The 12414-nt window shown below is 61.3% G+C and overlaps 1 protein-coding gene across 1 annotated transcript; it reads left to right on the top strand.

The window, feature by feature from the left end:
* Positions 1–2540: 2540 nt before the first annotated feature.
* Positions 2541–6164, top strand: LOC135317597 (zinc finger protein 345-like). Its single transcript, XM_064473920.1, has 3 exons — positions 2541–2648; positions 2933–3007; positions 3234–6164. The coding sequence occupies exons 1-3, from the start codon at positions 2615–2617 to the stop codon at positions 5405–5407; spliced, it is 2283 nt and encodes a 760-aa protein (XP_064329990.1). The 5' UTR covers positions 2541–2614; the 3' UTR covers positions 5408–6164.
* The last annotated feature ends 6250 nt before the right edge of the window (positions 6165–12414 follow it).

Raw genomic sequence — 12414 nt, 5'->3', positions numbered from 1 at the left:
CTCCCCACGGGGTCTATATGGGATGGAGGGGACCCCCCGGCCCCCTCTCCCCGCTCCCCACGGGGTCTGTATGGGATGGAGGGGACCCCCCGGCCCCCCATCCCCACTCCCCACGGGGTCTATATGGGATGGACGGGACCCCCCTGCCCCCCATTCCTGCTCCCCACGGGGTCTATATGGGATGGAGGAGACCCCACGGCCCCTATCCCCGCTCCCCACGGGGTCTGTATGGGATGGAGGGGACCCCCCTGCCCCCCATCCCCGCTCCCCACGGGGTCTGTATGGGATGGACGGGACCCCCCGGCCCCCCATCCCCGCTCCCCACGGGGTCTATATGGGATGGAGGAGACCCCCCCGGCCCCCATCCCCGCTCCCCACGGGGTCTATATGGGATGGACGGGACCCCCCTGCCCCCCATCCCCGCTCCCCACGGGGTCTATATGGGATGGAGGGGACCCCCCGACCCCCCATCCCTGCTCCCCACGGGGTCTATATGGGATGGAGGGGACCCCCCGGCCCCTATCCCTGCTCCCCACAGGGTCTATATGGGATGGACGGGACCCCCCTGCCACCCATCCCCGCTCCCCACAGGGTCTATATGGGATGGAGGGGACCCCCCGGCCCCCCATCCCCGCTCCCCACGGGGTCTATATGGGATGGAGGGGACCCCCCTGCCCCCCATCCCCGCTCCCCACGGGGTCTATATGGGATGGAGGGGACCCCCCGGCCCCCCATCCCCGCTCCCCACGGGGTCTATATGGGATGGAGGGGACCCCCCGGCCCCCCATCCCCGCTCCCCACGGGGTCTATATGGGATGGACGGGACCCCCCGGCCCCCCATCCCCGCTCCCCACGGGGTCTATATGGGATGGAGGGGACCCCCCGGCCCCCCATCCCCGCTCCCCACGGGGTCTATATGGGATGGACGGGACCCCCCTGCCCCCCATCCCCGCTCCCCACGGGGTCTATATGGGATGGAGGGGACCCCCCGGCCCCCCATCCCCGCTCCCCACGGGGTCTATATGGGATGGACGGGACCCCCCGGCCCCCCATCCCCGCTCCCCACGGGGTCTATATGGGATGGAGGGGACCCCCCGGCCCCCCATCCCCGCTCCCCACGGGGTCTATATGGGATGGAGGGGACCCCCCGACCCCCCATCCCCGCTCCCCACGGGGTCTATATGGGATGGAGGGGACCCCCCGGCCCCCCATCCCCGCTCCCCCCCTCCCTCCATCCCTTCTCCCCCCCCCTCCCGGGGACAAAGCCGGGCGGCGCCGGGAGCGCCCCCCATCCCCGGCGAGGGGGCTGGGGACGGACGGACGGACGGACGGACACCCCTCCGTTACCTGCCACCCCGGGAGGGGGTGGGGGGGGCGTGGGGGGGGGTGGGGAGACACACAGCTACAACGCGACACCCCAACAACCACAAAGGCGACTCCGGTGACTCCGGTCCCGGTGGCTTCGGCTCGTGGCCGTGTGTGTCTGTGTGTCCCCCCCCCCCCCTTCCTGTCTGGGGGCCCCCCCCAACCCCCCCCAGTCCCGGTTGCTCCATCCCCTTCCTGTGTGTCCGGGCTCACCGAGCCGGCGTGCAACAGCCCCGGCGCCGCCCCCCACCCTCGGTTCTTCCCCCCCCCTCCCCCAACACACCCCCTCCCCAATTTCCACACACCACCCCCCCCCCCAAACCCCCACCCCCCCCACCCTCCGTTGCTCCATCGCCTTCGCATCCCTCCGGTACCAGGTAACGGGGGAGACCCCCGGGGATATGGGGGGGGGGGGAGCACGACGAGGACCCACCCGGCCGCACCCCAACCCCCCCCCAACGCTAGATGGGGGGGGGGCGCTCCCCATCATCCCCTCGCCCCCCCCTTATTTTAACCCCCCCCTCCGCCTTCACCTCGCTCGGATTTCCCCTTCCCCCCCCCCACCGCATCCAGCCGCGTTGTGTTTTCATCCCCCACCCCAAACCCCCCCCCTTTCCTTGCACCCCCCCACCTTTATATTCTCATTTTACGCCCTCCCCCGCACCCACCTCCCCTGTACCCCCCCTCAACCCCCCCCGTTTCTCCCCCTTTGCATTCAGCCGCGATTTTCATTTTCCCTCCAGCCCTGTTGCATTTTAATCCCCCCCCAATTTTATTTCCGTGACCCCCCCCCCATTAATTTCCACCCTTTCCCTTCACCTCGGTTGCATTTAAGCCCCCCCCCATCCCCATCCCCTCTCCCTGGGGTCACCCCAACCCTTATTTAACTGCCCCCCAACCTGCCGGGGGAGGGGGGGGGGGATGTCCCTTCCCACAGGGAGCACCCTGGGGGTGAAGCACCCCAAAACACCCTGGGAAAGTGTGTGTGGGGGGGGCATTTGTACCCCAGCACCCATTGCCACCCGGCTGTGACACCCCCAGGGTGATTTGGGGACCCCCTTGTATGGTCCCTACATCCAGCAGGACGCGGGGGGGGGGCACCCGGTTTGGGTACGTCCCCACCCTCGCCGTGGACCCCAATATCGGGACTGGGGTCTTTTGCATTGCAGGGGCCAGTGACGACCCCCCTGCCCCCCCCCCCAAAAAAAAAGGTGCCGGCACCGGGACGTGCCTGGACCCCCAGGACAAGATGCAGGAGAGCTACGAAAGCGTCATCTCCTTGGGTGAGGTTCTTAATTTCCCCTAATTTCTCCTTCATTTATTATTATTCAAGGTGAATAAAATTAAATTAATTACCTTAATTAGTGGCTGAATTCGTGTGGTGTAAAAAACACCAAAATCACCAGGATTGAGCTTAAATAGAGCTTTGGGGGGGGGGCGGGGTTCAACCAGGACGCCATTTCCAACCATGGGTTTATGGCTCCGGCGCCCTTGGCCATCCCCACCCTGGCGCGACGATTTTTGGGGTGGAAAGAGCTATAACCGGGATCCAACTGTCTTCCCTTAGCCGAGGAAATCGCCATCAGCTGGCCGCGGATCACCGCCTTCGCCGAATCGCACCGGAGGCGGGGGCTGGTGTCCGGTAAGCCGCCGCTCGCGGTGCCGGGAGCTGCCGGTGACCATCAGGAGAATGATTTGGCAGCCCCAAAACCACGGGGTGGTGGGCGCGGGAGGTGGGAGAGCAGCCGGATCCGGCCCATGCGGCGCCGGGAGGGGGGCGGGCAGCCAACCGGTGGGTTTTCGGTGGCGGGGCCGGATCCTCACACACACACCCCCCACCCCCACCCCCCATATTTTTTTCCCTGTAGATGATGCGTTGTTGAGTGAGAACGAAGAGGAAGATCCACCACCGGGTGAGCTGGAGAAGGTGGATGCCGAGGGGACGCCGGCCGGGAAGCCCAAAGGGACCAGCCCCACCAGCGGAGAGGGGACAAAGCCCGGTGACGGTCCCCAAAAACCAGAGAACCAGCCCAGAAAGCCATCGGGCAAGCGACAGGGTAAATCGGGCCACCGAGGCTTCAAGAAATTCCCCCCGCGGAGCTTGCTCGGCCACAGCCGTTGCCACGACTGCGGAAAAGCTTTGGCTTTCGGTTCAGCCTTCAACAAGCGCCGGCGAGGGACCGAACGACCCCATAAATGCCCCGAATGCGGGAAATGTTTTCGTCTCAGCTCGACCCTCATCACCCACCAACGCCGGCACGCCGGCGATAAACCCTACAAGTGCCCCGATTGCGGCAAGACCTTCAGCGTTGGCTCGGCCTTCATCCAACACCAACGGGTGCACGCCGGCGCCGGCGCGGCGCCGTGCCAGTGCGGCATCTGCGGGAAGAGTTTCCCGGCCAGCGCCAGTTTGGTGAAGCACCAAAAATTACACCTGGAGGAAAAACCCTACAAGTGTGGGGATTGCGGGAAGGGTTTCAACTGGAATTCGCATCTGGAGCGGCACCGCCGGATCCACACCGGCGAAAAGCCCTACGCCTGCCCCGAATGCGGGAAGAGCTTCAGTTGGAGCTCCCACCTCGACCGGCATCGCCGTACCCACGCCGTCACCGGCGAGCCCGCTTGCCGTTGCGCCGACTGCGGCCGCTGCCCGGCTCCCCGCGGCGCCGAAGGCTCCAAAACCCCCGAGAAGCCCTTGCAGTGCGGTGAATGCGGGAAGGGCTTCGCCAAGAGCGCGGCGTTGGCCAAACACCGGCGCGCCCACACCGGCGAGAAGCCCTACAAGTGCGGGGAGTGCGGGAAGGGTTTCGGCTTGAACGCCGCGTTGCTGCAGCACCAGCGGAGCCACGCCGCCGGCAAACCCTACCAGTGCGGTGACTGCGGGAAGAGCTTTGCCTGGAGCTCCCACCTCGACCGGCACCGGCGTATCCATATGGGTGAGAAACCCTACCGTTGCGGCGATTGCGGGAAGAGCTTCTCCCAGAGCTCCCACCTGGAGAGGCACCAACGCGTCCACGCCGGCGACGAGCAGCCCTGCCAATGCACCGATTGCGGCAAGAGCTTCTTGGCCTCCAACAAGCGCCGGCGGCTGTTGAGCGGCACCGGTGAACGACCCTGTAAATGCACCGATTGCGGGAAGAGTTTTCTTTGGGGTGCCCGTGCCCGACCAGCTCCGGAGAGGACCCATAAGTGCAGCGAGTGTGGGAAGAGCTTCACTTACCGGGCGGAGAACGTCAAGCACCAGGGGACTCAGACGGGGGAGAAACCCTACACCTGCCCCGAATGCGGGAAGAGCTTCGGGCAAAATTCGGCACTGGTGAAGCATCGCCGGATGCACACGGGAGAAAAGCCCTACAAGTGTGGGGACTGCGGGAAGAGCTTCAGCGTCCGCTCCAACCTCATCAAGCATCAACGGACCCACCTTGGCGAGAAGCCCTACAAGTGTCCCGATTGCGGGAAGGGTTTCATCCAGAAGTCGGACCTCACCAAGCACCGCCGGATGCACACCGGGGAGAAACCCTACAAGTGCAACGTCTGCGGCAAATGCTTCAGCGTCTCCTCCAACCTCATCAAGCACCAACGCATCCACCTCGGCGAGAAACCCTACCAGTGCTCCGAGTGCGGCAAGAGCTTCATCCAACGCTCCGAGCTCACCATCCACCAGCGCGTCCACACCGGCGAGAAGCCCTACAAGTGTCCCGAGTGCGGCAAGTGCTTCAGCCGGAGCTCCCACCTCAACCGCCACCAACGCACCCACGCCGGGGACAAGCCCAAAGCCGCCGCCGCCGCCACCAGCAACCCCCTGCCACCTTCCAGCGCCTTCACTGGCGCCGCCTTCTCCCCGCCGTTGGGCGGCTCGGCGGCCCCCATCCCCTCGCTGCCCTCCTTCCCGGCCTCCCCCTCGCCCCTGCCCATCCCCTCCCTCTCCAGCCCCGCCCTGGACCTGCCGTGGGCCCTCTCCTTCCCTGCCCGCGCCTTCCCCCACCCCTCCTTCCCCTCGGCCCCCGCCTCGGGGGCCCAGACCTCCTCCCTCATCAACTGAGCGGTGCCCGGCCCCGGCCGCGGCCCCGTCCTCCTCCCAGCCTCCCCAGCCGCTCGCCCCACACCCAACTTGGGCTGACCTCAAAGACCCATTGTTGGGGGGGCTTGATCCCACCTGGGCTGTTCGGTCTTGGTGGCTAATTAATGATAGCTCTAATTAGGGGGTGCGGGAGTTCCCCTTATGCTGTGGCTCCATCCTCCTCCCAACCTCCCCAGCCGCTCGCCCAACACCCAACTTGGGTTGACCTCAAAGACCCACCGTTGGGGGGGCTTGATCCCACCTGGGCTGTTCGGTCTTGGTGGCCAATTAACAATCTCTCTAATTAGGGGATAAGGCAGCTCCTCCAGCCCTGACCACAGCCCCAACCTCCCCGGCCGCTCACCCCACACCCAACTTGGGTTGACCTCAAAGACCCACCGTTGGGGGGGGGCTTGATCCCACCTGGAGCCGTTCGGCCTTGGTGGCCAATTAATGACCTCTCTGATTGTGGGTGAGGGAGCTCGTCCATCCCCAGCCACGGCCCAGCTCCACCCTTCCCCCAACCTCCCCAGCCGCTCGCCCAACACCCAACTTGGGTTGACCTCAAAGACCCATCGTTGGGGGCCCTTGTTCCCACCTGGGCTGTTCAACCTTCATGGCCAATTAATGATCTCACTGCCAGCGCTGGGTGCGCCCCCCACCCCGCCCCCCCACCCCCCCGGCACCCCCCCAGCTCCGCACTGGGACCCCAACCTCCATCCCAGTCCCCCCACTGCGCATCCCAGCATCTCCTGTTGGTGCCCCCGCCCCCCCCGAACATCCTCCCCCCTCGCCCCTCTGCTCCCCGTCGGATGAGGGTCCACGTCATCGTCACCCCCAGCCGGGTACCACCCTCTGCTCCTCCCTTGGAGCATTTTGGGGGAAAAAAAGGCAGAAACGGGGGGGGGGGGGGGGGCTTCCCATGCCGCCGCCTCGCCCTGCGCCCGCCCAGGAGCTGCCAGGAGGGACGCGGGGATATTTCCACATCCCCGTCTCCCGCGGCATCTCCCTGAGCTCGTCTTATCCCGCGTCATTCCTCAGAAATGGAGCCGGTCGGGGTTTTCTTCTTCTATTTTTTATTTTTATTTTTTTTTGCTTTCAGAAAGAAAATACTTTTGGGCAAAAACCACGCGATTTTGTGACGTCATTTTTCAGGCACTTAATGGAATATTGATTTATTTTTTTTTTTTCTCCTTTATTTTTCCCTTTTCCACACGGACTTTGCAAAAACTTCCATGTGTTTACAGTGGAGTTTTTTATTATTATTATTATTATTATTGATTTTCCTGGATTCTTGTCTTTGCTTTCGCTCTGTCCCTCGGAGCAGGATTTGCCGCATTTTGGTACTATCGGGAAAAGGCGGTGGCGGTGCTTTTTTAGCTGCCTAAAAATCCCGATTTCTCCCATTTCTCCCATTTTCCCCCGTTACCAGGGGAGCGAGGGCTTCTCGGGGGAAAATAAATGAAGTTTTTAAAAGGTTTTTTTTTTAAAAAAACAAAACAAAACACTAGAAGAAGCAGAAAGGGTTACATACAAAATATATAAGCGTGGGAAGAAATTCAGAGGAAACGGAATTAAGGCTGAGAATGACTTTTTTTTTTTTCCCTGAAAAAGGATAAAAAGCTGAAATGAGACTTTTGGAACAATTGGGAGTCGCTGGAATCTCTGGAATCAGGAAGGTTTTGACTGAAAACAAAATAATTCAAGAGGTGCAAGGATGCTACGGGAAGGACTCGTTGTGTTTATTAAAAAAAGTAAGTTTAAAATATCAGCCGGAGGAACAGGTCGTACTGTAGGTGCAAAAAAAAAAAAAAAAAGAGGAAAAATATCAAAATGTGGAAATGAAATTGTAGAAAAATGAAAGAGGAGAAAAAGGAAGCAAAGGATGTAAGGAATGGAAAAAAAAATTGGTGACAAAAATAGAGAAAGGGGTAAAAAAAAAACCCCCAACCACCCTAAGGAAGTACCGGAGCCTGCGTCAGGCAGCGCCGTGGGAAGCGGGAGCCGAGCCGGCGTCGGATGCGGCGGCACCGGGAATTGCCGCCGGCTCGTTGGAGGCGGGGGAAAAAATATGTATCTGTAGGAATTTAAAAAAAAAAAGGAAAAAAAAAAGAAAAAAAAAAAAAAAGAAAGAAAACCGGAGGGGGCGGATGGAGCCGGCCCCGGGTGTCCTCGAGGGATGCACGGCTCGGAGGTGCGACGCGTGGAGGAGAAGGGAGGCGCAGCGGGACGCGGGATCCGGCCGTGGGACGCGGGATCCAGACGTGGGATGCGGGATCCGGCCGTGGGACGCGGGATCCAGACGTGGGATGCGGGATCCGGCCGTGGGACGCGGGATCCGGCCGTGGGACGCGGGATCCGGCCGTGGGACGCGGGATCCGGCCGTGGGACGCGGGATCCAGACGTGGGATGCGGGATCCGGCCGTGGGACGCGGGATCCGGCCGTGGGACGCGGGATCCGGCCGTGGGACGTGGGATCCGGCCGTGGGACGCGGGATCCAGACGTGGGATGCGGGATCCAGACGTGGGATCCAGCTGCAGGATCCAGCCACGGGACGCAGGATCCAGCCGTGGGGATCCAGCTGTGGGATGCGGGATCCAGCCACGGGGATCCAGCTGTGGGATGTGGGATCTAGCCATGGGACGCGGGGTCCAACCACGGGGATCCAGCCACGGGATGCGGGATCCAGCCGTGGGGAACCGGCCGTGGGATTCGGGATCCAGCTGTGGGATGCGGGATCCAGCCATGGGGATCCAGCCATGGGATCCAGCCGCGGGACGCGGGATCCAGCCGCGGGAGGCCTCGCTCCCCGGCCAGCCCCGCCGCGAAGCCGGGGTGTCGCCGACGCCGCAGGCGTGACGTCATCGACGCCGCAGGCGTGACGTCATCGACGCCGCAGCCCCGGCGGCACTGCTGGCACAACCGTGACGTCATTGCTGGCGCAAGCAAGACGTCACCGGCGGCACGACTGGGATGTCACCGATGGCGCTACCATGACGTCACCGATGGCGCAGCCATGATGTCACCAATGGCACGACCAGGGCGTCATCGCTGGCACAACCATGATGTCACCACTGGCACAACCATGACGTCACCAATGGCATAACCATGATGTCACTGATGGCGCTACCATGACATCACCGACGGCGCAACCATGATGTCACCGATGACACAACCATGACATCACCAATGGCACGACCAGGGCGTCATCACTGGCACAACCATGACGTCACCACTGACGCAACCATGACATCACCAATGGCACAAACATGATGTCACCACTGGCACGACCATGATGTCACCGATGGCGCAACCATGACGTCACCAATGGCACGACCAGGGCGTCATCACTGGCGCAACCATGACATCACCAATGGCACGACCATGACGTCACCAATGGCGCAACCACGATGTCACCAAGGCTGTTAAAATGTCTTTGCGGGGGGGGGGGGACGGGACGGACGGACGGACACGACCCTCTGGACACCCCCATCAGCTTCGGATCTCCAAGCGCCCCCCCCCCGCCCAAGGAGCTGCCCACCCCCCACCCCCCCCCCTCCCCCCCACCCAAGGCAGCACCAGCCCCACTTCGGGGGAAGAAACTTGCTTTGAAGGCGCCCCAAAATCCCATGATCTTGCCTCAATTTTGGCCGGGGGACGGGGGGGGAGCTGCTGTCGGGGACGGCTTTTGACGCCCCCCTCCAAACCTTGGCGACGCGTTAACTCGGCGTTAGCGAGGGCGTCGATGGCTAACGACGCCCTGCCTTGGGGGGCCCCCCCCCACCCCGGCCGATTTGGGCCAAATTAGCCCAAAATCAAGGGCGTGCTGAGATGACGTGGTGGATGGAGTCATCGCGGGGGGGGGGCACGTGGGGAAACCCCCCCCTCCCCATCGCACCGCGGAGCCCCCAGGGCTTTGCACATGGGAAGTGGGGGAAGGGGGAGGAAGAGGAGGGACGGGGAGGAAGTCAGGAACCTCCCCCGGGGCTCATCTCGTTGTTTTCGGAGGACGTGGTGACCCTGCCGTGGGGCCCAAACGCAGCCACGAGGGACAAAAGCCACCCCAAAAAGAGCACGAAGGGCTTCGGCGAGGCTGTTTGGGGGTGGGGGGTGGAAACCCCCACCGAACTGCGATTTAAGTGAAATTTATATATTTTCTGGTGTTGTCCGTGCTTCCGAAACCGGCGTGGACGTGTCGCTGTGCTGCTCGTCAACGGTCCCCTCCGTGTCCGCTTTCGGGGACCTCCTCGCCTCGTCACCGCCGCTCGCGTCTTAAATTTGCCTTTTTTTTTTCTCTTTATTTTTTGGGTTTTTTTTTTCCTATTTTTGGATATTTTTTTTTTTGGAGTCGCTTTCTTTCCATGAGTAGAAATAAATTAGAGCCTAGTTACCCTGCCGGCGCTGCAGTCCTTTCCCTTGATGGGCTGAAAAGTGGTCGTTCCTCTTCCATTTGCTTGGGGGAGGGGGTGGGGGTGGGCTTCAAACCACATCAAGACCCAATTTTCCAATGATTCCCCCCCCCCCCAACCCCTCGTTTTTCCCCTTTCCGGTTGGTTTGCCTCAATTTGAAGGTTTTAACTCATCCTGCAGTTAAAAATGTGCATTTTTCCCCCGCCCAGTGCGAGATTCTCATGAATCCAGTTTAAAAATGTATCAGGATGGAGGGAAGGGTTGAGCTGAACCCTTCGGTCGCGGTCACTTGGACAGCCAAGAGCGTGGTGGCACCAAAACCACGCTTTTTAACCCCAAAAGGCCACTCTGCTCGGACCATGGCGGGAGGGTTGGGTCCCAGTGCGCCCCTAGGGTGGCTCCAACCATCTGCTGGTGAACCCCGAGGAGAAGAAGCCACGAGCCGTGGCCACGTCCCATCAACCCAAGTGAGGGGCAAGCCCGTGGGGCGGCTCAGAGCCCGTGGCCAATCGTGGATGTTCCTTCAAGAAGGCCTGCAGAAGGACCAAAATCTTCATGGCTGGACCGTGGGTAGGGGGTGGTTCGGGTCCCGAGTGGGGATGGTCAGGGTTGTTAATGACCATTAGTGCCCTCAGACCTCCAAAATGGTTCTTAGGGTGGCTCTGCAGCACATCTCTGAGGGGTTCAGGATGCCTCCAGAGGGGTTCAGCCCATCTCCAAGGGGTTCAGGACACCTCCAAAGGGGTTCAGCACATCTCCAAGGGGTTCAGGACACCTCCAAAGGGGTTCAGCACATCTCCTATGGGTTCAGCCCATCTCCAAGGGGTTCAGCCCATCTCCAAGGGGTTCAGGACACCTCCAAAGGGGTTCAGCACATCTCCTATGGGTTCAGCACATCTCCAAGGGGTTCAGCACATCTCCAAGGGGTTCAGCCCATCTCCAAGGGGTTCAGGACACCTCCCAAGGGGTTCAGCACATCTCCTATGGGTTCAGCACATCTCCAAGGGGTTCAGGACACCTCCAAAGGGGTTCAGCACATCTCCTATGGGTTCAGCACATCTCCAAGGGGTTCAGCCCATCTCCAAGGGGTTCAGGACACCTCCAAAGGGGTTCAGCACATCTCCTATGGGTTCAGCACATCTCCAAGGGGTTCAGCCCATCTCCAAGGGGTTCAGGACACCTCCCAAGGGGTTCAGCACATCTCCAAGGGGTTCAGCCCATCTCCAAGGGGTTCAGGACACCTCCCAAGGGGTTCAGCACATCTCCAAGGGGTTCAGCCCATCTCCAAGGGGTTCAGGACACCTCCAAAGGGGTTCAGCACATCTCCAAGGGGTTCAGCACATCTCCAAGGGGTTCAGCCCATCTCCAAGGGGTTCAGGACACCTCCAAAGGGGTTCAGCACATCTCCTATGGGTTCAGCACATCTCCAAGGGGTTCAGCACATCTCCTATGGGTTCAGCACATCTCCAAGGAGTTCAGCCCATCTCCAAGGGGTTCAGGACACCTCCAAAGGGGTTCAGCACATCTCCAAGGGGTTCAGCCCATCTCCAAGGGGTTCAGGACACCTCCAAAGGGGTTCAGCACATCTCAGAGGGTTTCAAGCTGTCTCCAACAGGGTTCACCATGTCTTGCAGGAGCTCACCGTGTCTCGAAGGGATTAGGCACATCTCTAAGGGGTTCAGCTCATGGTGAAGGGATTCAGAACGCCTCCAAAGGGGTTCAGCATGTCTCCAAGGAGCTCAGCATGTCTTGACGGGGTTCAGCACATCTCTAAGGGGCTCAGAACATCTTCAAAGGGGTTCAGAACATCTTGAAGGGTTTCAGGATGTCTCCAACAAGGTTCAGGACACCTCCAAAGGGATTCAGCACATCTCCTACAGGGTTCAGAACATCTCAGAGGGGTTCAGGAGGTCTCCAATGGGGTTCAGTATGTCTTGAAGGGCTTCAGAACATCTTCAGAGGGGTTTGGCACATCTTGAAGGGTTTCAAGATGTCTCCAACGGGGTTCAGCATGTTTTTAATGGGTTCGTCACATCTCCAAGGTGTTCGTCACATCTCCAAGGGGTCCAACACATCTCCAAGGGGACCAACACCTCTCTAAGGAGCTCAGCGTGTCTTGAAGGGGTTCAGCACAAGCTCAGCGTGTCTCCAAAGGCGTTCGGTGCATCTCAGAAGGTCTCAGCCACCTCCCAGGCAGCTCCGTGGGGAGATGTCAGCAGCACCAGGACCTCGGAGGACTCACTGGAGAAGAAGAGCAGCCCCCCCCTCCTCCCACCCCATGGATTTGGGGGCGGGGGGGGAAGGCTGAGCACCCCAAGTCAAGTGCAAGGCCCCAACCCCAAGACACGCCTCTCAGCCACTATCCCCAGGCCCACCCTGGGGACAAGGAGCCGGTGCCAGCCCCGTCCCCACCCCACAGCTCTGCCGTGGGGCAGAGACCCCCTGAGCACAACCCCATTTTGGGGTCCAACCCAGGGTCCCTCCCCTCCCCCCCCCCCACCCCCCCCCAACCTGAACTTGGCTCTTCTGGAGCAGAAGGTTTTGAGGAAACATCTGTGGGGGGGTGGGGGGATGGTGC

The sequence above is a fragment of the Phalacrocorax carbo genome, chromosome 26 (assembly GCF_963921805.1).
Source record: "Phalacrocorax carbo chromosome 26, bPhaCar2.1, whole genome shotgun sequence".
Taxonomy (NCBI): Eukaryota; Metazoa; Chordata; class Aves; order Suliformes; family Phalacrocoracidae; genus Phalacrocorax; species Phalacrocorax carbo.
The sequence above is the reverse complement of the archived record's forward strand: the minus strand, read 5'-3'. Positions and strand labels throughout refer to the sequence as shown.

What these genes read in the sequence shown, in the direction of transcription:
- LOC135317597 (XM_064473920.1), top strand. Translation starts at nt 2,615, where the DNA reads ATGCAGGAGAGCTACGAAAGCGTCATCTCCTTGG. An exon ending in CGAAAGCGTCATCTCCTTGG is followed by an intron (nt 2,649 to 2,932) that starts GTGAGGTTCTTA and finishes GTCTTCCCTTAG; the next exon opens with CCGAGGAAATCGCCATCAGC. An exon ending in GAGGCGGGGGCTGGTGTCCG is followed by an intron (nt 3,008 to 3,233) that starts GTAAGCCGCCGC and finishes TTTTCCCTGTAG; the next exon opens with ATGATGCGTTGTTGAGTGAG.